Here is a 26635-nt window from a genome sequence, read left to right as displayed (position 1 = left end):
ATTGCAATCCTAAAATATTAAAGTCTTTAATAAAATATGTTGTATATTATTATGAGTTAATATAACATGATTTTTAGGATGAAATTTCTTATGTTTTACAAACTTCACATAAGTAATTTTTATTTATGAAACAGACTGTATTTATAATCTAGCAAAATAACATAATAATTAACACAATCAACATTTACATAACAGCAGCATTCTTAATTAAGTATTTTTTTTCAAAAACCAGGAACTAAAATTCATCATGTCATTACCATGATACCTCTTAACAACATAAAAAAATTAACAATAATTTATTTTCTCTTAATATCTAAATGAGAAACAATACAAAAAGTATAAAAAAGAGTGAGAAAGGAGAGAGAAAGAGAGATAAAACATGACTAGTAAACTTGCCTCTTGAAAATGTCATTTTATAGAATTCTGAAATTATATATAAGAACACATAATACTGTGATATTATTTAGAAAAAAAAAAATTTAATTCGATTTTCAAATAAATTTAAGTACTTACACTCCATCAAAGCCATAAACTTCCAACACTTTAATTTCAAAATCACGACTTTTACACAAAGGAGGGTTATTAAAAGTGGAACAACTTTCAGACTTTCCATATCGCACATTTTCATCCATCCAAATTGCTTGACCATCACTAGTTTTTTAAATATAAGAATGAGGATAAACATAAGGGTGTAGTATTAATAAAACAAAAACAACTAATTTGATACTTCACACACAGTAAAATTAAATTTAGTACCCCAAATAAATTTAATTTAATGTATTAGTTAATTATTAATATACTGTTCAACATTGTATACAGTTATTTAAACATTTATAAGTATAGTTAAGGTACATAAAGTTAATAATATATTAAAGTAATTAAGTATATAACATTTTTTTATTTAAAAGTACACAATGATTCTCTTGTTGCTAGCCATTTAATATCTACTAAAATAATAAAGATATTGACAAGTTTTTTCTGAATTTTATCTTTGATGTAAAGATAAAAAGGTATCGATTTTACTATGGAGTTCTTATTTTTTTATATCTGTTATCACTTTTTCTGAGCTTTCATTCAACTGATTTTGTTTAATGATATATCATAAGATCACAAATTGTATCTAATTAAAGACATTACCCTTAAAAATTAAAATAACTTTTCTCATTTTTTGTTAATATGGAAAATACTCAAAAAAAAATTAGAATTTTAGAAATTGCAAAATTTTGTTTTTTTTACTTAAAATTACTTTTATTTTTTTAAATATGAATAAATAAAAGCAAAAATATTTTTTGGGAGCGTCTTATATATGTTCCTTTTATAAAGCATATTTATATTGAAAATCCGACCATTAAATGTTTCCAGCCAAAAACACTACGTTCTTTATATATTTGTTAAATTAAAGCTTATTAAACAATTAAGAAAATGACATGTTGAAAACAACTTTTATCCAGTATTTCCCAAGTGTTAAACATTTTTATACCTAAGGAAAAGTAGGATTATGATGGAAAAATGTCTAATGATAAAAATAGTCATACTTGCACCTATATATATTACCCTAACATATATTTTAAAATGATAATAACTTCCAAAATAATAGATCAAAAGTCGTTACGGTGATGTAGGGTTATTTTAAATGTATTTTTTTATATAAATGTACAATTTATTATTTTGAATTTCCATTTTATATAATAACAACACATATAAGAACCTGAAATTTTCAATTTAAAATTAAAATTTGGTATATATCTAAGAGAAAAAATTAATATAAATTACCTTATTCATTAATATTTATCATATTTCACTCTACTACCAAACATTTTCTTAATCATATTATTTTTCATTATACAAGTTGCTTAAATATATATGTTACCGTTTAAAGAAATAAAGTTTGTACCCTTTTAAAGAATAAGGGATGGACCTTAAAATTACTTAATGATTCATAAATAAAAAATAATATGAAAATAAAAAAATTGTGTGGTATTTTTATTATTTTAGGAGATATCTAGTGGCTAATGTAAAAAGAATGTCCTTGTTTATAATAATAAATTAATAAAAATAATATCAACAGCTTATTTATATCAAATCAAAAGAATGAACTGGCATAACTATGGGGGTGGTATGGATGTCCCTTTCATGATAAAAAAAACAATTATATAGTGAAAATACACTTCATCATTAAATTGAATACAATACATACAATCATTGAAGAATAAATAAAAATTTTGTAGAAGGAAAATGTTCAGATCTTGAAAATCTATTGAAAATAGATTTAATTATTTTTAAATTGAGGCTATAGATAATACCGTTTTTACATTATTTATTAAATATTGTATACTTAAGATATTATTTTTAATACAATTTAATATTAAGTAATAAAATTTGAAAAAGAGTTTAAACCCTCTATCCTTCCTTATTTAGTCTAAATATATGATAGATTTTAATAATTTTTTTAAAATTCTAATGAAATCATAAAATTTAGGAAAATTCAATGATTTCTACATACATTACTACATTTTCTAGACTTAGAGCAATCATGATATAGTATAACTAATTCATATAATTATTTTTATCTACTACTTACCCTCCACCAATTGTTATCATTTTTTGATCAGCAGCCATAAATAACTCATTGGCATGATTTACATTATCCACTTCCATACCAACCCATGGATACTTAGCTTTCCCAGGATAAAGGCTAAATAAAAATGTTTCTCCTGTTCCAAAATATGCAGTACGATTACCACGATCATCCTTCTTATTCCTTTCTAGCCATTTTGAAGAACAATAAGCACCAAATACCTTTAGATGGAAAATTTATATAAATTATTAATAATCCCATTAAAAAATCCTTATAATACTCAAAGTAAAATGACTTTTTTATGCATACTTCATTATTACAAGTTTTAATAAGCATAAGAGTAGGTTCATGATGTTCAACCCTCACATAAAAAGTAGTTAAACTGCAGCCATGTTCTTCTGTGGTATAAAGAAGTATTGGTTGATACATAGTTATCCTAACTGGTAGCCACGACCAAAGAGTAAAAAGCTAAAAAATCAGAAAAAAAATAATATTAGTAATGATACTTAATACACAAAAAATCAACTTGCTAAAGGCAAATAACTTTATCAAAAAAAAAAAAAAAATCAAACTAATGAAATAAAACTAAAAATAATAATTTTATAGGAGACTTTAAAAACTTAATGAATCAAAACAGATTTAGAATTTATATTAACAACATAATTAATAATTTAAAAAAATGTAATTATATTGTGTTATTCAACAAAAAATGGTTTAAATAAATTGCATGTATACATTTTACCTTATCGAAATGAAAATACAATAAAGATTGTCATAAATAGAATAATAATTTTAGTAGAACAAATAATGAGAATATTAGAAAAATTATTATTAAAAGGGCTACATTATCAAATTAGCTTTTTTTTTTATTACTGCAAATATAAGAGTTCCTCACATATTTTACTAATTTAATGACTATATTATTCAAAAGTTATTTAAAACTTGATAATGATCAAAATTATTCTTTAATTTTTATTTATTTTGCTAATAATAATATAATAATATGATAGTAACCAACTATTGTGAATAGAAATTAATTTACAACAAATAGCAATAAATAATTATTCAAGAATAATTTTATCATTTAATATTTTGAGAAAAATTTAATGCAATGATAGAAAGTGCAATTTTTTGGGAAGTAATTTTTGTATAATGCACATTTAATAAAGTTAAGATAAAAAAACAATAAAAAAATTAAAATTTTTTTCTTCAATTTTACTTTAAAAAATAAAAAAAATATTAAAAACTGGGTATAAGATAACCAAGAAAGTTCAACTTAATTTCCAAAAATTTAACTTTTGATGTTTCTGAAAAGACAGATTTTATTATATTTGAACTCATTTTCATCAAAATTGTACTTTACATATTTTAACTTAGTCGCCATCAATATCAGTTATAACAAATTTAGGTAAATAAACCAAAACTATAAAATAATTACAAACAATAAATACATAATTTTCACACATTAAAAAATAAAAATATTAAGTTGACCTGTGATTGAATACAAGTAACTTACATCCTGATGGTTAGCTATCAACGATCTTATATTGTTAATCGGATAACTTGCCATCGTGGAAGCTCTAGGGCTTGGCGAATGCTGTCCCTGATTGCAGCATAACACACAAATACACATATTACATTTAAAGATAATATTATATCAAGAGTAACGTAAATTTTAAATTTAGCTATAAATAAATTACAGACATAAAGCTGAAATTAAGTTTAGAAAATATTTAGATGGAATTTTATAAAGAATAAATTTTATTTTCTATCCTAGATAGAATGAAATAGTTATTTATAGTTTAGGAATCACTGTATATAAAGAAAAATAAATTTGCACCTGGAATATATTATACCTTGATTTAGTTTTGTGAAACCAGTTTTAATTTTATAATTTATAACTAGAGATTTAATTGTAAATTTAGTAGTTTCAAAATAAAAAAATATTGAAATATGCATACATTAATTATGCCACACAAACAAATACCTAATAGTTTTAGCAGGTATAAATAAAAAGTATCTAAATTCAACAAGCTATATGAAGCTAAATTTAAAAAAAAATTTTTATTCACTCAGGATTGACCTGGGCAGTACATTCTAAATTAATCTAAGGACAGAATTAAACTAAGTTTTTAAAATTTACTGAAGATGTGATTTTTAATAAAGTTTTTGGACTGAGTTCAGATCAGAGAACTTTAATTTACTGAGAACTTGTCGAGATTTGCATTTAAAAAAATGATAAAATTTAAGAAAATAAAAGAGATTTATTTTTGGTTTATTAATTCTGTTTTTATGGTTAAAACATTTATTAAGTATTTTTTCTATAAAAAAATATTTTAAGAAATATTTTCAGAATTCTATATTAAGTTGAACAAAATCAATATATATAATATACAAATTTTATAGCTGAAAATAAAAACCCCTAATATTACAAATAACTAAAAATATTATGTTTGTTAAAATTTTTTTTTTATATTAATTCATTATTCTCATTGCCTAAGCTAAAAAATATTTCAAAGTAAAAAAAAAAAATTTAAAGGGCTTAATTAAAAACTGAAATGATATGGAAATATATAAAGAGAATCTGTTAATATGTCACAAAAAGATATAATAAAAGGGTTGAAATTGCAAGCCAATACTAGACTTCAGATAATGTTTCTAAGAGCTTAGAAAAAATATAATTTTTGTTTTTTTTGTTTTAACAGACCATTAAAAGCCATTGCAGCTTCTTCGAAAAAGCAGGTTACTAGCCCATTTTTACCTCTGGATGGTGAGTATAAAATTTGGTATATCAAAACTCAAGTTAAACGTTAATATTTTAATAGAATTACTTTTCCACTAGATATTTAATAATTAAAAATAATACTTTTAAATGAATTAAAATGTTGTTAGTTAATATATTATTTTAGTGTATTATATAATTTATTTTATATTTACAATTGAACTATAAATACCTCTCTAATAGTTAAAGTATGTGATGCCATTTGTATGTTCATTTGAGATTGACTAGTGGGTAAATTTTCACTAGAACAGGAACGATTTAGTTGTTTAGAACCGGACAAAACAGTCTTACTTTTCAAAGTCATCTCAGTCTTCACAAATACTCTGTGAATATATGTTGAGCTAAGACCACGAATTTTAAAAGCCACTTTAAGCATTTTTTGTGGATTAGCCTGCAAGAAAAAAAAGTGTAAATATATATATATTTAAGTATGGTCTAAGTAAAAGTTAAAAAAATTATTTATTTGTATTAATTAAAAAATTTAAAAAAAATACGTATGAGCATTTACAAACTGTTAGATACCACTGCAAACTATACAGCTGTATAAAATGGAAAAATTGTACTGAATGTTTGTTTTAATCATACCTAAAATATAACTTATTTTTTAAACCAATAAAAGAAAATGAGATACAACTAGAACCCATTTCTAATTTATCGCAACCATTAAGGAACAATGATTTTAACATTATTAATTCATCTAAAAATTAATTATTAGAAAATCAGAACCAAGTACCTTCTACCTCTTTTACCGTATAGTGTCAATATACAGTCAAACCAAACCAAATCAAACCCTCAAAGACAATTATTCAAATCCTTCAAAATAGATTGTCAATTAAGACCTTCAAGATTATTTTACTGTTAACAATTGCGAACAAAATGAAAATATTGCTTTTTATAAATTACTTTGTATATATTGTGATCTAGAAAAACATTCATTAATGAAGATTATGTTTGACAGAAAACATATTAATGGACAAATAATCTATAAACAATGATTATTGTAAAACAACAAGAAAAGTATTTTGTGAACCTAGTATGTTATTTCAAGACAATAACAACAATTCATACTTAGCATCTGAAGGGTTTAATAACCTTAAATTTGTATCTGTACAATTAAAAGAGCACAAAAATTTCTCATATCATTGAACTTATATTGTTAAATTTTTATTGGAATAAATATAAAGTATCAATTCAAAATGAAAAGAACAAGTAAATCAAATATATATATATATATATACTTGTGAAGTGTCTCAACTAAAACTGTAGAAGTTGTTAAAAAATATCAAAATAAAATTTCATTTAGATGATAAGACAAAATAATAGGGTCCAATAACAATGGCAATTTTTAATGATTGTAGAATTACTCTCTAAATTCGATAATTTTTCATCTCAACTCATAACCCAATTTAAAAATTATTTAAATAGAACTACTTCATATTTATCATTTTCAATATGAAGAAGATAAATTAAGAAATTAAGAAGTTAATTGCTAACAAAATAAAAATTTATTGTCATTCAAATAAAACCAACCCAATACTATTCAATTATTATAGACTCTACCCCCAAACAGTTATCTTTTATTATACATTCTTAAATTTAGATTCTTTAAATCTTTTATAGACAATGCAAGTCATAAACCTGAAAAACTCACATACATTGTTATTGATATTTTGGACTGTGTTGAAATTAATTTGGTTGATTGTCAATATTAGTCACTACATAATGTAAATAACATGTTAGGTTTATATAAAGATTTATAGACTAGAATAAGAGAATTCAATCCATTAGCTTTTAACATGCTATGTGCAGCGCAATCTTTAAATTTAGTAGAAACATACTCTGTTGAACATTCAAATGAATCAGTTAAGTATTTTTATTTATTGCAAAATTTGTAAATTTCTTTTCATGCAAAATATTCAATATATATTTTTATGTAAGTACATTTTACAGTACACAAATCTTTTTTTTTTTTTTTAGAATAGGGGCAGCAAAGTTCTTTTAGCATAGCATAAATATACACCTCTTTTAGCACCGTCAAAATAACATATAGTATCCCCAATTTTTTCTTTTTACTATTTGTGCTTATAGAAAGGATGTAAATAATATATTCATAATTAATTTAACACATTGATCATCTGGAGAATCCATCTAGTTCTTTAAAAATTATACTTTCTCAAGACATATTTTAGAATTTTGAAAAGTAATACTTGGATGCTCTCTTTATATCATATGTCACTGGAAAAGTATTTAGCTTTTTTACATACTGGCATCTGTCGGCAAAAATTCATTAATGCTACATCTACTCCATGACTTATTATCTCTTCAGCCCAAATGGAATTGCTTGATGATGAATACTTATAAAACAATTGCAGTATTGCCATTGATACTCTATATAGAACTTTGATACCTTCATGAAGATAGCAATCCATGACTCTAACCTAAAATTATATTTATATAAAATTTGTCACATAATAAATATTTAAGCTAAATGTAACTAACTGCATGATGAAAAGGAAGTCCTTGAAATATCCACCATATCCAATCCATGTACATTTTTTCAGACTTTTTGATTGGACAATGTTTTCCAATATGACCAGCTGCAGATTTCTATGAATTTAACATAAAAATCTCTAAGTAATTTATTTAAATAGGTAGTATTTGTGAGAAAGTGATTATATCAAATTAAATAATTTGTTAATTGTATTAAGAATTTTCTATTACATTAAGTGGTGTTACTTTTATCCCATAATTAGGTTTTATAATTATTGTTTTATTTGTTTTTGAATTTGATATATACAGAGTAAACAATAAAATATAACAAATACAATAACTTTTGACTAATTTATCATTTAGTTGAAATTTTTTTTTTTTTAATATTACTTAGACTATGTTTAAATAATACTTTATATCACTAATAAGAAAAAAAGTAAATGTAATAAAAATTTGTATTTTAGCCTTTTTTTTTAAAAAAAAAATTTGATGGGTATATAACAACTTTAGGACAAGTACTTATGAAGTTACAAGTATTTTAATAAATAGAGTGAGTATATAACATAGTTGTGTGTAACCTGTACTGGTGTATGTACAGTCCACTTGTCCTAAAATTGTTATATACCCATTAAATTTTTTTATAAGAAAAATTAAAAAAAAATAATAATTTAAGTTTAAATGAAATAAACAATTTAATTTTTTCTTATTAGTGGTAAATAATAAAAAATATGATTTGACTGTAATAAAAGAAGGTAATAATTATTAAGAAAAAAAGATAACTAAATGATAATTAGATCAAAAGTTATTGGATTTGTTATATCATTATGACAATAACCCAACCTGAATATAATATTTATTACATAGTAAATATTATACTTTTAGTCTTCTAAAAAGTTAGTGTAAAAAACTGTTAGTGACTTAACCATCTTTTAATAAAAAATTATTCAAGTATTTTATGATACAAAACATATATTGAATACTTACAACATGCTTTCTACAAATGTGCATTACAGTTTTCCAAGTTACTTCATATAATAACTTAGTTTGAGTTACAAAAACCAATTTTTTAGATGACATGAGACTAGTTAAACTGTTATAACATTCTTCTTCTACAGAACAAATAAACATTTCATAATAATGACATAATCAAATAACAAAAAAAATATTTCAAAAGCCTAAGACTTATCAATTTTTTTTTTTCATATTTAAAATGTTATGTGAAATAAGTACAAAAACTTTGTTTTGTGTTAAAATTGATTATATTAAGAAATCATTTTTCTTATGTAGGAGTGAAAGTTAGGATAGTTTTAAGTTCCAAACCTTCCTATAACAAATTTTTTTTACTTTTAATCAATTTATATAAATAATTATGGAATGAATGCACATGTATTTATTTCTTCCTCTATAAATAATCTATATCTAGTAGATATAAACTATTTATAGAAGTGTCAGAAGCATAGATATTATTTTATGTCTCTGACTTAATGTTCGAGTATAATATCATGTCATTTATTTAAGGCATTAATGCATTTTACTATACCATCAAGTACTTCAAAAATATTTTTTAGATTAAGAATATATACAAATTTGTTGTTAAAAAACCAGTTTAAAAGTGTAAGATTATAAAATTTACTACAATGTGCAAAAATGTAAAAATCATCAATTTACCCCCTCAACGGAAAACTTATTAAAACATTTTTAATAAAAAATGATAAGTAACCTGGCATAAAATGTAGTAACAATGACGCTAATGAATATATTGCTGGACTGTAAGTAATATCTGGACAAGCAAATCCCAACACACATACTACTCTGTCAGTAATATCTTTTCCTGTAGAGTTGAGATGATATAAATGTCGATGTTTGGCATCAACAAATGGTGGTAAAATACTTGATTTATTTGAAAGGTCTAAAAAAATATCAGTTCATGATATAATTTTAAAAAAGTAATTTTTATAATTGTTAAATTACATATATTATTATTACTACACTTGAGAAATAAAAAATCTGATTAAAATATTTCAATTTTTTTTTTATTAAAAAAGTTTATTAAACTAATACATTACATTAAAGTACTGTAGGAAAAATAACCATATATTTATATGTCCTAGAAAAAGAATGTTTGTATTTATAAAGATACCATTACAAATAAATTATTATATAATTGTGCAAGTTGTAATTATAATTATTTTTCCAATAATATTTTAATGTTGTTATCAACAGTTATTTTTTCCACCCATAAAAATCATAAAATTGTATGATCTATTGACTTATTACTTAAATATTTCTTTTATAATTTCAAAGAACTAATCATAATTAAATATTCTTTTAAAAGTGTTGTTTGGTAAAGTAAAAAAAATCAGCTAAAAACTGGAGATGATTCAGCTTGTGATAACGTTAGGGGCAGTTTAATAATGATTAATGTATATAATTTTAATCAGATTTATTTTTATAAAAAACAATAAAAGCCATAAATGGTTGACCGCCAGTGTAAAAATTGGTCTGTGTTCACTCTGATTTATGGGATAAATAAAAAATATAACAATTGAATTATCAAAACATTTTTTTGAAAATAAAATATTGTATACATTTTTTTTTTTTAATTACCAGTCGATCCAAACAACTGAGCAACAAGATCCCAATAGAATCCCTCTTGCATATTGTTACTGTTGTCAGAAACATGTTGTTTACATAGTGCTGGCCATAATTGTGATCTTATTGGATGATTAGTTGGCCAGCAATTATCACGTAATATTTTTTTAACATCCTTATGATAACCAGATACTATAAGATTTTGTATCTCACTATAAGTCTTCAATGTCTGTTTTTTAGGCGTTTTAGGGCTTCCGGGAAAAGATGATGGTGCTGCGAGTACTGTTGGGGGTGGTGGTATGCTGTCTATGTTAACATGCAACTGATAACCTTCAGTCAACATCTCCTCTTTTACTATTGGCAACATGATGTCAAAATTAGCATACAACCACCATAAGATAGCATTTAGGTATAATCATTGCCTGTGATGAATTTAGTTTTCCTAGTATTTGACATTACTTGTGATTTTTCTAAAACTTATATTGTTTAAAAATACATTAAAAACTCACAGTATTCTTGAAGTAAACATGTATCATTAGTATTAGCAAAGTTGTTACAATAGTCTGTCTGGAAAAACTATCAATAAAAAAAGTTTTCCTGCTTTACCAGGTTAATCGTATAAAGTCCAAATATTTTTCTCATTCAAATACACTAACATAAATGACATAAAAAAAATTTGGAAAACTATAATCTGTTTTCTGTAAATTTAACATAACTAGTTTTTTAAATACTAACACACAATTTATAACTAAAAATTCCTTTTTCAATAGAAATAAAAAAATTTACAAGTAATTGATTAATTAAAATATTATATTTATGTAATTGATTAATTTTAATTTTATTTATAATTAAAATTTAACGTTTTTGTTAAGGTAAATTATAATATAGCTGAAAACTATGATTCAATATTATTGTCAAGTTAAATAAAAAAAAATCGTGATAGCAGCCAACACCTTATCTCTTTATTGATTAAATTTTGTGTTCTAGTGAACCGCCGCTGTTGACGCTATCTACAAAAACTCATAACCCGAATGAAAAACAAAAAACAACTGAAAAGATCGCATTTAAACCTCATATAATACAACTTATAACACATTTTATCCTTAATAAATATCAAAAGCATCTTATAATACTAGAGAAATGTTTAATCTGTATTAGTATGAGTTTTCTGTCAACGTTTAGAACGTTTAATGATCTAAACACTATTATTTTTCTAAATGTTCATTTATGAGCATGTATGTAATAATAATACTATAATTATACAATATATTATAGTTTTGTATACTAGACTTCTGTAAACTATATTCTCGTTATTTACGATTTAAATTCCGTTCTAAATAGTTTTTTTTTAATAGTACAGTTTTGCAGAATACATCTGTCAAAATGCCAAAAATAAAACTCTTCGGTCATGTTTACAAGAAAATTTTTTTTACAAATACCTCTTTATTTTTAATAGCCACCAATCACTATATCATATATATAGTTAGTTTTGACAATGAATTATTTGAATACAAATTGTATTACTTCATCTAGTACTGTAATAATTAATATTTTTTTATTTTATAATAACTTAAGCGCAGATTCTGTAGAGACTTGGCCGCTTAAAAAATATAATTAGACACCCAACGAAAAAAAAACCAACACAGTGGGAACATGGCATAGTTGGGTCAAGTATAATGATATCTGACTGATTAAAATCACTATCAAAAAAAACGCTTCGATGCAAATTTATAGATAGTGTTTAATTTAAAAATATGGTGGATTATTCCAAAAGCTACACGATCTGCTAGTTCCTTATTTATATCCTGATTACAAGTTATATATATATATATATTAGGCTGGTCCTTAAAATACAAATTTTCAAAATTCGATTTACGCGCACCAAAAAATTGTTCTACTACTTGTAAATATAAGCTGTGCAAAATTTGGTCCCGATAGATTGACGATAGAACACGTGCAGCAAGAGTGTTAAAAATTTGATCAAAAGGGTAGTTTTTCAATTATTGTGATTTATCTCAAAGTATATGATTCTTACGAAAAAGTTTATAAGAAAGAAATTATACATGTAATTATTTTACATAAATAAGGTTATTAGCAAAAAACTAAAATAAATATTATGTTTACCAGTTTAATATATAATTGTCTGTAAGTTTTGTAGAAAAAAAATTGTTTTACGTGTTATCTGACATTCTAAACATTTTTTATTTCATTCAAATAAATTTTTATAATATCTTCATACAGCATAAATTTATGCAGACAAGATGAAATTTATTTAGTAGGTTATATTACAAATCAAACTGTAGGCAGTAAATTGTCGTCGAATAAACAACTTTCAAGTATTTTATTTTACATACTTAAGACATGTAAAGTTAAATTTGCTTGTAAGTGCTAACTTAGTTATTGTTGAAGTGTCATTATTCTGGCATAAAGCTAGAATTCTGATTAGGAAAACCTCTCTGTATGTATTTACTTGAAAAATTGTACTCAAATTTAAGAGAACTTCAAAAATTGTCAAAAAGAACTACCAATAAACATCTAAATAAAGTCAGTCAATACACGGAACAGTTGAACGATTTATTTGATATTTCATATTCTAATGTATTATATATGATGAAAATTGAGGAAGATTAAACGTTTTTGTTGTTACTAAGACAGAAAAGTAGACCTGGTTGAATGTTAGGCATTGTCAACAAGTTGTCTTTAAAGGAAAAAAAGAACAAAATAAACGTTCACAATCAGAAATGGAATCTACTGGTATGGTGGGGTAACTTAATTTTCTTTAAAAAATTGTTTAAATTGGAAATTTCTTTGTTTAGATAATGTTGTTGAGTTAAATTTTTCTAGTTCCTCAGAGTATGAAAAAGATGATTTGTCTGATTCATCAAATTCTTCAAAAACAAAATGTTCTATAACTTTTATGACTCCTAAGTTACTTGCTGCATTAGATCGATGCAATATATCTGACCGCGATGCTGTGCATTTAATTATTTCTACTGCTGATGCATTAGATAATAACGTATCAAAGTTAATATTCAACCGATCAACTATTTGACGGGAAAGATTATTTAGTTTAAAAGTTAAAAATCTTCCCTGTGGGCAGCTAAAGGGTCAGATTTATAAATAATATATACCAGATGATAGGTAAAGACATCAAGCTTCTATAAAAAAAATTATAATTGATTTGATAATATTTGAAAAAGTTATGGTAGTTTTAAGAAAAAAAAGTGAAAAAAATTTCAAAAATTAGCGATTTTTAATTTTTTAATTTTTTTGGAGATTTCCCCCATTTACAGGGAACGAGGGAATTTTTTTCTATTTTTGAGGGTAATATCTTCTAGATACGATTTGTGATCTTTTGACATATCGTTGAAAGAAATCGGTTCGGTAAGAGCTGAAAAAAAGTAGTAACAGTCACAAAAAAAATATAAAAAAAACACATCATAGTAAAATTAATACCTTCTCAGCTTCGCATCGAAGCTAAAATTAATCATGAAATAATGAAGTTTTATAACATACCCAAGGCAGTAATGAGAATATATCTCTAGAGAACAAAATACTCCAAATCCTTAGAAGTAATTCTCAAAAACGTTAGCACAGTGGGGTCGCGGCATAGTGGAGACATTGCATAGTTGGGTTCAGTATAGATTTAATCTGACAGTGATTAAAATCACTATCATAAGAAACGCTTCGATGCAAATCTGTAGATAGTGTTTAATTTTAAAAAATTGATGGATAATTGCAAAAGCAACATCAACTTCTATTAAAATAAAATACAAAACCCATAATTTTCATACAAAAATAGCATATTTTTGAATATGGTAGCCATTTGCGTATAGAAGATAGGTCGTCGGGACAAATTTTTTTTTTTCATTTTGTAGTACATAAAATAAGCTTTAATTTTATATATGTTTAAAGGACGCAGTATTTCCGGAACATTTTCAAAAATTAAGTTGAAAAAGTTATTTTTTGTAAAAAAGTTACTATTTTAAATCCCCCCAGTGAGCAGAATAAGTGTTAGATTTTCAAAAAAAATTATATCAAATGAAAGGGAAATATCTAAGGTTTCAATACAAAAAAATATTATTTTTATTTGTTCATTTTTGAAAAAGTTATGGCAGTTTTAAGTACAAAAAACATCCCGATAAAAGGTCATTTTTATCGCAAACATTACATTTTTTTTTAAATTTTCGACAGCCATTTGCACATAGAAGATAAGATGTCGGGACAAATTTTTTTTTTTGATTTGATAGTACATAAAATAAGCTTTAATTTGATATATGTTTAAAGGACGCAGTATTTCCGGAACATTTTCAAAAATTAAGTTGAAAAAGTTATTTTTTGTAAAAAAGTTACTATTTTAAATCCTCCCAGTGAGCAGAATAAGTGTTAGATTTTCAAAAAAAATTATATCAAATGAAAGGGAAATATCTAAGGTTTCAATACAAAAAAATATTATTTTTATTTGTTCATTTTTGAAAAAGTTATGGCAGTTTTAAGTACAAAAAACATCCCGATAAAAGGTAATTTTTATCGCAAACATTACATTTTTTTTTAAATTTTCGACAGCCATTTGCACATAGAAGATAAGATGTCGGGACAAATTTTTTTTTTTCATTTGATAGTATATAACATAACCTTTGATTTGATATATGTTTAAAGGACGCAGTATTTCCGGAACATTTTCAAAAGTTCAGTTGAAAAAGATCTATGTTTTTTACAATATTTTAAGTTTTGAACGCCCCCTATATAAGGGGAAATTGTCCAATTTTAATAAAAAGTATGTCAAATGAAAGATGTACTTATAATGTATTTAGAAAAAAAAAATTTGTGCTGATATATACATTTTTCAAAAAGTTATAGCATTTTTAAGTTGAAAATTTAAAATCGAAAATCGAAAATTTTAACACAAAAATAGTGTTATTTAATTTTCGACAGCCATTTGCATATAGAAGATAAGATGTCGGGACAAATTTTTTTTTTTCATTTTGTAGTACATAAAATAAGCTTTGATTTGATATATGTTTAAAGGACGCAGTATTTCCGGAACATTTTCAAAAGTTCAGTTGAAAAAGATCTATGTTTTTTACAATATTTTAAGTTTTGAACGCCCCCTATATAAGGGGAAATTGTCCAATTTTAATAAAAAGTATGTCAAATGAAAGATGTACTTATAATGTATTTAGAAAAAAAAAATTTGTGCTGATATATACATTTTTCAAAAAGTTATAGCATTTTTAAGTTGAAAATTTAAAATCGAAAATCGAAAATTTTAACACAAAAATAGTGTTTTTTTAACTACGGCAGCCGTTTAAATGTAGAAAAAAAATTGTCGGGACAAATTTTTTTTTTTTCATTTTATAGTACATAAAATAAGCTTTAATTTGATATATGTTTGAAGGACGCAGTATTTCCGGAACATTTTCAAAAGTTCAGTTGAAAAAGATCTATGTTTTTTACAATATTTTAAGTTTTGAACGCCCCCTATATAAGGGGAAATTGTCCAATTTTAATAAAAAGTATGTCAAATGAAAGATGTACTTATAATGTATTTAGAAAAAAAAAATTTGTGCTGATATATACATTTTTCAAAAAGTTATAGCATTTTTAAGTTGAAAATTTAAAATCGAAAATCGAAAATTTTAACACAAAAATAGTGTTTTTTTAACTACGGCAGCCGTTTAAATGTAGAAAAAAAAGTGTCGGGACAAATTTTTTTTTTTCATTTTGTAGTACATAAAATAAGCTTTAATTTGATATATGTTTAAAGGACGCAGTCTTTCCGGAACATTTTCAAAAATTAAGTTGAAAAAATTAATTTTTGTAAAAAAGTTGCCATTTTAAATCCCCCCCAATGAGCAGGTTAAGTGATAGATTTTCAAAAAAATGATATCAAATGAAAGGTAAATATCTAAGGTTTTAGTATAAAAAAAAATTATGTTGATTTGTTGATTTTTCAAAAAGTTATGGAAGTTTTAAGAAAAAAAAGTGAAAAAATTTCGAAAATTAGCGATTTTTAAATTTGTAATTTTTTTGGATATTTCCCCCATTTGCGGGGAACGAGGGAATTTTTTTCAATTTTTAAGGGTAATGTCTTCAACTAGATACGATTTGTGATCTTTTGACGTATTTTTGAAAGAAATCGGTCCAGTGAGAGCTGAGAAAAAGTGGCAACAGACATAAAAAAAAAAAAAACACATCATAGTAAAATTAATACCTTCTCCGCTTCGCATCGAAGCTAATAAATGGATAGACAATAATTACCATAGTGAAGTATGAACAATATCGATAAATTAACAGTTAAAAGTTATCAAATTATAAATTTAACTAGCTAAGTTAAAAGATAAATTAAAAATTTTTTTTAACTCAACTAGTTTAAAAAAAGTTTTTCATTTAAAATTAATTTTTTTTGCTTAATTCTCTTAAAATCATTATTACTGGCCAGTGATGCAAGGAAAAGCTAAGAATTGAAGTTAAATAAGAAGAAAATATTATGATAACAAAAATTTTTTTATTAATTTTGTAAATTTTGTTATTGATTGCACTCTTTTATCTTTTTAAATATCTATCTAAAATTAGTTATTAAAAATAAATCAGTTAAAAATCGCATACATTTTTGATAAAATTTAGAAAGTTATATTTATTGATATATAAATATAATATTTGGGATAGGGAAAATTCTTTTTTTTTTAAATTAATCTACGTATGAAACGAATAAAGACATATATTGAAATTTTGAGTTTAGTTTAACTGTTATTTTAGCTAATTTAACTGAAAAAGTTAAGTTATTTCAATAGGAAATTAAATTAGTTAAGTAAAAAAGTTTATTAGAAAAAAAATGAACTAGTTAAGTTGAAAATTAAAAAAAAATTAACTATTATTTTTGTTAGAATAAAAAATTGATTAAAGTAACAAATAATTTGTTTAATAAACAAAAAAAGTGGTTCAACTAATAAAAAAAATTGTATTTTGTATAAATATTGTTCTATATGGTTAAAAATTTGTTGTTTACTGAGAAGTTTTTTCATTGCGTGGAATCAACAGTTTAAAAAAAAATCGAAAAGTATGTTTTCATTACTATTTTTAATCGATGTGTTTGTATAAATGATAAACATAAAAATGTTAAGTACAGTATCCAATCATTGGCGTAAATTTATGAATTTTTTTTTTTGTTTAAAAATTCTTACAATTTTCGGGGCTACAAGAACTTAGGGGAGGCTAAGTCCCCTTCCTGATGAGTATTTGAAATAATTGTTTAAAAAATTAATTATATTTACCAAAATTACATCATATTTTTTAACTTGAGAAACCGATTATTTAAAGAAGACAAGTAGTCGGAATGTATTTCTTTTTTTATTCGTATATAGATGAAACATACATACATAAAAATTATGAAATCATAGAATCATATTTATCATAGAAGATAATTATTCTCTATGAGTATACCGTTGCAGTTACTGAGGTGATCGGGATATTTTTCCATTTGGAATGGCCTAAAACAAGGACCGTCCGCTACTGACAAGAACTTCCTAATTCCAAGGGCCGCAGTTATACTGTATAATAACTACCAACTTTTACGTCATTTCTGTCCGTCTTCTGCAGCGTGTTCGCGTTGCAGTCGCGTGACTTAAACGTTCGACCACCTAAAATATGTTGTGCGCTCAAATAATGTAAAGTGTAATCTATACGTATTTATACAGGCATAGAATTAAACGTTTAGCATCATCTATAAATAAGCGTTGTTAATTAATAACACTAATCAACCCATTTTCTCATTTGATGTTTTATTTTAACATTAAAAAAAAAAAAAATCGATACTTTTTGTAGGTCTTATTGATTATTAAACCATTTGTTATAATTAAGTTCTATTATAATAGTTCATATCCAAGTTGTTAAAAATTATTATTTTTTAATTTTACACATATTTTAGTTTGTTTTTTTATTAATATACTCTGTGCTTGTGTGTCAATATGTGTCTTTGTTATGCGCTTTTTTATGAATACTAAAAACGTTATTTATTTTCTAAATAAATATTACAAAAATATAAGAAATATTAATAGTATATGCTTTATTATTATAATATTGATTATTATAATATATATCTATTAATATAATATTATATGAATTATATATTTATATATTTAGCTTCACCTTTTTTACACCAGTAATTTTTCGATAGGTTAATAATATAGTTTTTTCATACATTAAGTTATTTTCTTTGTCTCAATCGAAAAATGTCCAAAAAATTAAATCTGAGAATATGGATGGACTATTAGCAAGACTTGGTTACCTATCATACACCAGACAAAAAGAAAATAACTGAATATGTGAAAAAACTATAATTAACATAACAGAAAAATGCCGGTATAGAAAAGGAAGAGCTAAATGCCAGGAATTCCGTAAACAACAAAAACAAAAACCGGATATAAACAACAAACTGACAGTTGTCAATAACAACAAATAAACAACATCGATGTTATCAGTTAACAACTGATATAAAAACATTACGTAAACAAGCTAAGCTGACAGTATAGTTACAACCACGAGCCTATAACTATAGCTCTAAACGAGTCCGAAACATCAGCTCATTACTGAAAATGTGGATATATTCGTACACATTTCAAGCAGTATAAATATATATATATATATATTTGAGATTATGAAAAAGTAAAACAAAGCGTAATTTAAAAAAAATTGACTATGGGGACTATTTTATAATATTGAAGTATAAATTAGAATATAGAAAGCTTTACCATATTTCTTTCATCACCCACTCTTCCCAAAAATTATCTTTATTTATGTAGGCTGAAGCCATTACAGCTTCCATAATAACTACTCTAATGATCTCAACTTAATAATATAGTCTTTTTCAATATTATTTAATGTCCTCTCAGCTAAAAAATATTATGATTTTCTTTTTTTTTTTTTTTTACAAATAGTGGTTTCCAGCTAGCGCTCTCCGAACGAGTGGGTGGGCCTGATAGCCTAGTAAGGTGACCACCTAGATGGAGGCAACGCCGAAAACAAATCAGGCATGTAACACACAGGCTAAAATTTGCCTTAAAAATCAAATATGGAAGGTAATCATTTAAAAAAAACCGTTACAGTTCCAGGAGATTCGGAGTCTCGAGGGCCGGCTGGGAAGAGTGTTTGTGCAGGCTCAACTCGATCGTTACCCAACGACTGCACCGAAACCGTTGGACTGTTGAGGCAGGATCTAGGGGCGTTCGTGCCCATGTTACTGCTGGAGGATGTGGAGAGCAGGCATCCTCGGGTGGCATTAAGGCCACTGAGGTTACTGCCGAAAGTCTTGACTTTAACCGCGATCTGGTTGAGGAATGCTAGAGCATTAGGGATCGTTTCTGCAACGATATCCCTATGTCCCGCTCCAAATTCGAGCGGTGGTCAACGTTCACGCTGCGCCTGGATGGCGAAGGGATGGAGTGTTTACCACACGGAGGTTTTCGGTTCCCGAAGATTTCCGCAGTTCGGTAACCTCCATCCACAGAATGATGAGAGAGGACCTTGATACGGGTCGTGGATTTGGCCCGAAGAAGGTCAAAGCCTATGATCCTTTTGAGGGATTGGTGGATGAGACAGAAAGGGCCAACCTGATGTCTCGCTGCGTCTCTGCGCTGAAGGGTGGGAGCGACAATGCGGTCGACAGAGTCGTACAAGCCGCTAGACTCGCCTTCAGCAAGATCCTATCTCGGCACAAGAGTAACCCTACTCTTGAGCCGCAGATATGGATCTTAGGGACGCAGTCGAGGCATATGACTATGCCAGCTGGCTGCCAGTAAGGAAAGGCGGAATCTCAACGAATGTTAGCGTACATCACCCAGCAATGTCCGTGTCGTTCATGCTTTTGGACGTGGAGGAGTGCATAGTGGAAGAGGACGTCGTAAGGGCGATCAGGGATCCTACGGACAACCTGTCGGAACAAGATCGTGAATTGGCGACTCTTCGCAGAAGAGTCGCCGAACTTGAAGGTCTCAATGCCAACAACGGGACACTTGGTGAACCATCCACTAGCAAAGAGACAGCAACGTCTTCAAATGTAGACCAGGAATCGCAAGATCAACTGGGAGCAGTAGCTGACAAAATCGAGGGTCTAAAACTTAAACCTGAGAAACTGAGCGGCAGTCAGAGACGCAAGCTGAAGAGGAGCCGAACAATCATGGAGGGACAGAAGAACCTACCAAAGGAGGGAGACAAGGGAACCGATGACTTGAAAAAATCAAAGGGAACCGAAGCTCAAAAACCTGAGGACAAGGGTCAAGAACCTCCATGTAAGAAAACTCATTGGGTACCGACCTACAGGGACATGGTAACTGATGATAAAAATGTGGCTCTGGTCCTCGCAGGCTACCCCACTAACAAGTTGACCACAGAGCAGGGACTACTCATTGAGTCTTGTGTTGGAGACTAAATACTGTCGGGTACTGATGGAACCAATGTACCAAGGTTTGAAGACACCAGACTCACTGATGGAGCACTTGTGATCAGTACAGCCCAAGAGAGCTCTCTTAAGTGGCTCACTGACCATGTCAACCTGATAAAACCTTAGGACGGTGCAGAACTCCATTTGGAAGCCTACAACCCGATCAAGTACAAACGGATAGTCACTCATATACCAGGGCTGCCAAAAGAGTCCAAGAAGATCTTGGAAATTTTGGCAAAACAAAACCCAGGGCTGAACATGGCGATCTGGAAAGTCCACCATGAGACAGAGGTTGGCCCGAAAGGACAAACTTTGTTCCTAAGTGTGGACGAAAACAGCATGGTCAAACTGGAGGAACTGAAACGCAATCCATATTTTGGAATGGGCAGAGTTTGCTTCACAGATTATGTTGCCAAGCAGCCACTAGCCCGGAAGGATGTGAAAAAATCCACACCTCAAAAATCTGGGAAGAGGAAGGCTGAGGAATCACCAGTGCCACTCGGGAAAGGAGGTAAGGCACAGGTAAGGGGCAAACGGACACACTTTACTCCTGCCTCGAAAGGGAAGGGAGGAAGTGTGTTACGTAAGGGAAAGGGACCCAGGAAACCGCCACCCTCAACAACGGCCACAGCTGAGGGGAACCTCTCCACAGATCCAAAAGGAAATGTGGAGAGCGGACCTATGGCACGGTCGCCACCTGTGGACGGCGGTGGGACACCACCCACAGGGGGGGCTGTGTGACACTGGGACTGTGTCAGATACCTGTATCACACCCAGTACAGCATGCTTTCTTAAGCGTCAACATCAGTTTTCCTGAATGGCTGACAATAGAATTCAATTCACGCAAATAAACCTGCATCACAGTAAAGGGGCCAGCAGTGTATTACTAAGGACCCTAACTGAGAGGCATACAATACCCTTACAAATAGCACTTATTCAGGAACCATGGATAAATGGGGACCAGATTAAGGGGCTAAATCTAAGGGATTTTAAACTGTTTCATAAACAAGCAGATAAACCAAGAACTTGCATTTTGGTTAATAATAAAGTTAAAGCCATGAATGTGTTAAAACTTTCAGATCTGACTTTTATGAAGAGATGTAGAGACAAAAGAATAATACCACAATGCGTTGTTATTAATCATCCGATGAAAAACACAGGTGCGAGAAGAATTTAAGAAATGGCCAGTCAAAAACTATTACGGAATGAAATCATGTGCATCAGAAGGAAACTGGCTAACATTGATAATGACCTAACTGAAGTAAAAAACAAACTGAACACGGAACTTGAACAAGACACCCTATCAAGATTAACAAATATGGTCGAAAAACAACATACTAAAGTGTACATAAAAAGGAAAAACAAACAAGTAGAAAAATTCAAAAGGCTTTAAGGGAAAATCCAGAATAAAGAAAAGCCAAACCACAACTCCAATAAGAAAACTGCAGTTGTCAATTTAACTGACAAGGAATTGACTAATAATGAACTAATTATTCTGGAAAAAGGTTTTAACTTTTCGTTAGTTCCAAAGAAAATCCCAAAGGAGGACATTATAAGCAGTATAGAAAACTCGCTATACCAACTTGAAGACCATGAGAAAGAAATCATCAGGCAAGAAAGTTGCAAAATTCTAAGAGAAGCAATCTTACCGAAACAAAACTACAACAAAGATGAGTTAACTGCACTCAAAAATTTAAGGAACGACAATAATGTCATAATACTTAGAGCAGATAAAGGGAACGCAACAGTAATCATGAAAACCACAGAATATAACAACAATATGAAGAAATTACTGGAAGAGGGACCGTATAAAATCATTAAAAGAAATCCACTGAACCGAATAATCAAACTAGTTAATGATGAAACAAAGAAAGCAATACTAGATGGAAAAGAACGAAAACAACTACTAGTGACAGTTCCAAGATTACCAAGAATATACGGAGTCCCAAAAATACACAAGAATGATGTGCCGCTCAGACCTATAGTCAGTGCCATAAACTCGCCTACATATAACTTAGAAGGTCACTTAGCAAGAATTCTGAAAACTAACACAGGAAAAACGTCTTCTTATGTGAAAAACTCAACGGACTTTGTGGAAAAACTACAACAATCAAGGCTTATTGGAAATATGCACCAAAACAACAGTTTTCACATACCAAAACACTATCTACGAACCAACTGTTGGAATGGCGATGGGATCAAGACTAGCACCAGTATTTGCCAACATATTTATGGAATGGTTTGAAGCGGAAGCAATGAGCACGTATACTCAAAATCCAAAAATGTGGTTGTGATATGTAGATGACACATTCGTTTTATGGCAACACGGCGTGGACAAACTACAATCTTTCCTGCAACACTTAAACAGCATACACGCCAATATACAGTTCACAATGGAAACTGAGGAAAACGGAAAATTGCCATTCCTAGATGTGATGGTAAAAAAACAGCCTAATGGGAAATTCGGCACAGGAGTGTATAGAAAAACTACACATACAGATAGGTATTTACATGCCGATTCACACCATTGTCCCTCACAGAAAATGGGATTATTACACACAATGGCAACAAGAGCTGTCAGAATAACTGATGAAGACCATGTGAATGAGGAAAAAACATACTTACGACAAGCACTAAAGAATAATGAGTACAAAATTAAAAACATTAATAAGGCAATTAAAAAAGCAGAGAAAAGAAAAAATGCAACGCGTATCATGGATGACGAAAATAATGAAGATGAAAAGAAAGGAACATTAATATTGCCGTACATACAGGGAATTACCGACCGCATATCAAGGATCGCACAAAAATTCAAATTAAGAACCGTTTTCAAACCAAACACAGTTGCAAGATCACTACTCCGAAACCCGAAAGATAAACTGCCAGAGATGCATACACCAGGAGTATATGAAATACCGTGTTCATTTGGTAAATCTTATATTGGACAAACAGGAAGAGCTATTGCGACAAAAATAAAAGAACATTAAAAAGATGTGGAGTACCAAAGAACAGAAAAATCTGCAGTAGCTGAACATGCCAAAAACAAAGGACATGACATACAATTCGTTAAAGTAAAAATACTTAACAAAGAAACTCATTTTGGCAAACGGATGTACAAGGAAGCAATAGAAATCGAAAAATGTCCGGAAAATTTTAACAGAGAAGATGGATGGAAAATCAGCAAAACTTGGTTACCTATCATACACCAGACAAAAAGAAAATTAACCAACAACACCGAAAATAATTCAATATACGAAGAGGCTACAATCAACATAACAAATAATTGCCGGTGTAGGAAAGGAAGACCGAAATGTCAAGAATGCCGTAAACAACGTTAGTCAAAAATTGAAATGTTGTCAACGACATTAGTCAAAAATCCGAAACATTCAGCAACATTAGTCAAAAACCCGGATACGGTAAACTAAATTAGTCAAAAACCAGATGTGGTCAACAACGTTAGTCAAAAACCCAGATACGGTGAACAACGTTAGTCAAAAACCCTGATACGGCAAACAACGTTAGTTAAAAACCAGATGTTATCAATTTTATAAAAGCAGACTGTTATCAAGATAAGCCGCCAGTATATTTGCAGCCACCGACTAACAACTACCACTCTGAAGATGGACTCTGTAATGAGTCCGAAACGTCAGAACTCAACTGTAAACATGGATATATCCTCAAGCACTTCAAGCAATAAAGTTAAAGCCCGCCTGATACTTAATCTATCAAGTGCAGACTTGACTATTATTAGAGTAACACTAAATGATGGTAAAAATATTATAGTAGCTTCAGGATACTTGCCATATGAGGTCACAGACCCAGGTAGGGACCTAACTATGCTCTTTAATTATTGCAAAAATGAAAAATTAGAACTAATCCTAGGTATGAATGCTAATGCACACCACACTATTTGGGGGAGCAGTAACATCAACCAAAGAGGAGAGGTTATAATGGATCTATTGCTGACTACAGACCTAAGTATACTGAACAGAGGTAGTGAACCTACTTTTGTTATCAGTAACAGGCAGGAAGTCATTGATCTGACAGTTTGTTCAAAAGGGTTACTTCAAAAGATAAAAGGGTGGAAAGTGTCCTCCGAACCTTCTCTTTCTGATCATAGGCACTTACGATTCACTTTGGAAATTAACAAAGTTGAGACGGAGTACTATAGGAACCCGAAAAGAACAAACTGGGACAACTACTGGGATCTCTCTCGTGACCTGAATAACCTACAGTTTAGATTGGGGTCGAGACAGAGTACTGAAAGGGCTGTAAATATGCTACAGGACTCCTTTGTCTCGTCTTACAAAGAAAACTGTCCTTTAATTGAAAGGAAAGGTACAGGGAAGGGTGTAGCTTGGTGGAATGCTAACCTATCTAAATTAAGAAAGAGTTCACGTAAGCTCTTAAATAAAGCAATGAAATCAGGTTTGGAACAACACTGGGAATCCTGTAAGGACACCCAAAGGAACTACAAATCTGCATTGAAAAAGTCCAAAAGAGAAAGCTGGAAGAAGTTCTGTGGGGATATACAACAACTCCCTATAGCAACTAGACTTCTGCGATCACTAAGGAATGGACCAAACAAAACTGTCGAGGCAATACTACTGCCAGACGGAATGTTCACCAATAACGATAACGAAACATTATCACATTTGATGAATACACATTTTCCTGACTCTGCAATTAACAACAGTGAACAGGAACATGATGCACAGGACAAACGTGTGACCTGTACTGATTGGAGACTAGCCAGGAAAGTGATAACCCCAAGGGGAATAAGATAGGCAATAAAAGCCTTTGGCAGTTTTAAAGCTGCAGGCTGTGACGAAATTTTCCCTGCACTTCTGCAAGAAGGGTTAGAAATAATCGTCCCCCATCTCTGCAAAATATTTAGGGCATGCCTTGCCTATGGTTATCAACCAGAAAGCTGGCGTAAGGTTAGGGTAGTGTTTATACCCAAACCTAACCGCACTAACTATTATGAAGCAAAATCCTACAGACCAATAAGTCTTACTTCTTTTCTTCTTAAGACTATGGAGAAACTTATTGATAGGTACATCAAGGAGGGGCCTCTTAAGGAGAACCCTTTACATGAAAACCAACATGCGTATCAAACGGGGAAATCTACTGATACAGCTCTACACTGCTTAACTACTAAGATAGGGAAAGCTGTAGAGAANTTACATTGCTTAACTACTAAGATAGGGAAAGCTGTAGAGAATAAAATGTATGCAGTAGGTATATTCCTGGACATCGAAGGGGCTTTTGACAATACTCCCTTCGATGCTATGTGTGAATCTGCACAACAGCGTGGAATAGAACCACTTATTATTAAGTGGATAGAATCCATGCTTAAGGAACGCTTCATTTTGGGACAGCTCAATGAGACCAAAGTAATCAAGAGTGTTAAACAGGGATGCCCACAAGGCGGGGTTCTATCCCCCTTGCTATGGTGTCTAGTATTGGACTCGCTTATTAGAGAGTTAAACAAATATTGTTATACACAAGCCTATGCGGATGACTTGGTTATAGCAGTGGTGGGTAAATTCCCAGACACTATTATTGACTTAGCACAACAGAGACTTAACACTATACAGATATGGTGTAGTAAGTACGGTCTATCTGTTAATCCAAATAAAGCAGAGGTTGTTATGTTCACTAGAAAGAGAATAGGACTAGACAACCTGGACACTCTTACTCTGAATGGACAAGAAATTAGCTTAAAATCAGAAGTAAAATACTTAGGTATTAT

At 28.9% G+C, this 26635-nt stretch overlaps 1 protein-coding gene and 1 long non-coding RNA gene across 7 annotated transcripts; one reads left to right on the top strand and one right to left on the bottom strand.

The window, feature by feature from the left end:
* Positions 1-11414, bottom strand: LOC126899659 (GTPase-activating protein skywalker-like). Of its 6 annotated transcripts, none has more exons than XM_050674721.1 (12): positions 10952-11237; positions 10458-10912; positions 9571-9759; positions 8835-8959; positions 7860-7967; positions 7625-7798; positions 5533-5751; positions 4095-4181; positions 2888-3046; positions 2582-2799; positions 514-651; positions 1-423 (listed from the first exon to the last, which is right to left on the bottom strand). In XM_050674721.1, the coding sequence occupies exons 2-12, from the start codon at positions 10807-10809 to the stop codon at positions 414-416; spliced, it is 1779 nt and encodes a 592-aa protein (XP_050530678.1). In that variant the 5' UTR covers positions 10810-10912; positions 10952-11237; the 3' UTR covers positions 1-413. The 6 variants fall into 6 exon arrangements, with proteins under 6 accessions (XP_050530678.1, XP_050530679.1, XP_050530677.1 ...); XM_050674722.1 differs by having other exon boundaries at positions 10458-10884; XM_050674720.1 differs by having other exon boundaries at positions 10458-11237.
* Positions 11415-15539: 4125 nt separating this feature from the next.
* LOC126899703 (uncharacterized) lies at positions 15540-16667 on the top strand. Its single transcript, XR_007702682.1, has 2 exons — positions 15540-15958; positions 16210-16667. It is a non-coding gene; the product is annotated as an uncharacterized LOC126899703 (long non-coding RNA).
* The last annotated feature ends 9968 nt before the right edge of the window (positions 16668-26635 follow it).

The sequence above is a fragment of the Daktulosphaira vitifoliae genome, unplaced genomic scaffold (assembly GCF_025091365.1).
Source record: "Daktulosphaira vitifoliae isolate Bord-2020 unplaced genomic scaffold, ASM2509136v1 Scaffold_2, whole genome shotgun sequence".
Classification (NCBI taxonomy): domain Eukaryota; kingdom Metazoa; phylum Arthropoda; class Insecta; order Hemiptera; family Phylloxeridae; genus Daktulosphaira; species Daktulosphaira vitifoliae.
Note: the sequence above shows the minus strand (reverse complement) of the source record. Positions and strands in the feature narration are given on the sequence as shown.

Excerpts from the sequence above, each read along its gene's own strand:
- LOC126899659 (XM_050674720.1), bottom strand. The coding sequence starts at position 10,809 with ATGTTGCCAATAGTAAAAGAGGAGATGTTGACTGAAGGTTATCAGTTG. Across the intron at positions 5,752-7,624 it reads ATTTTTGCCGACAGATGCCA|GCTAATCCACAAAAAATGCT; the intron begins GTATGTAAAAAA and ends TTTTTCTTGCAG. Across the intron at positions 2,800-2,887 it reads TTAAAACTTGTAATAATGAA|GTATTTGGTGCTTATTGTTC; the intron begins GTATGCATAAAA and ends TTCCATCTAAAG.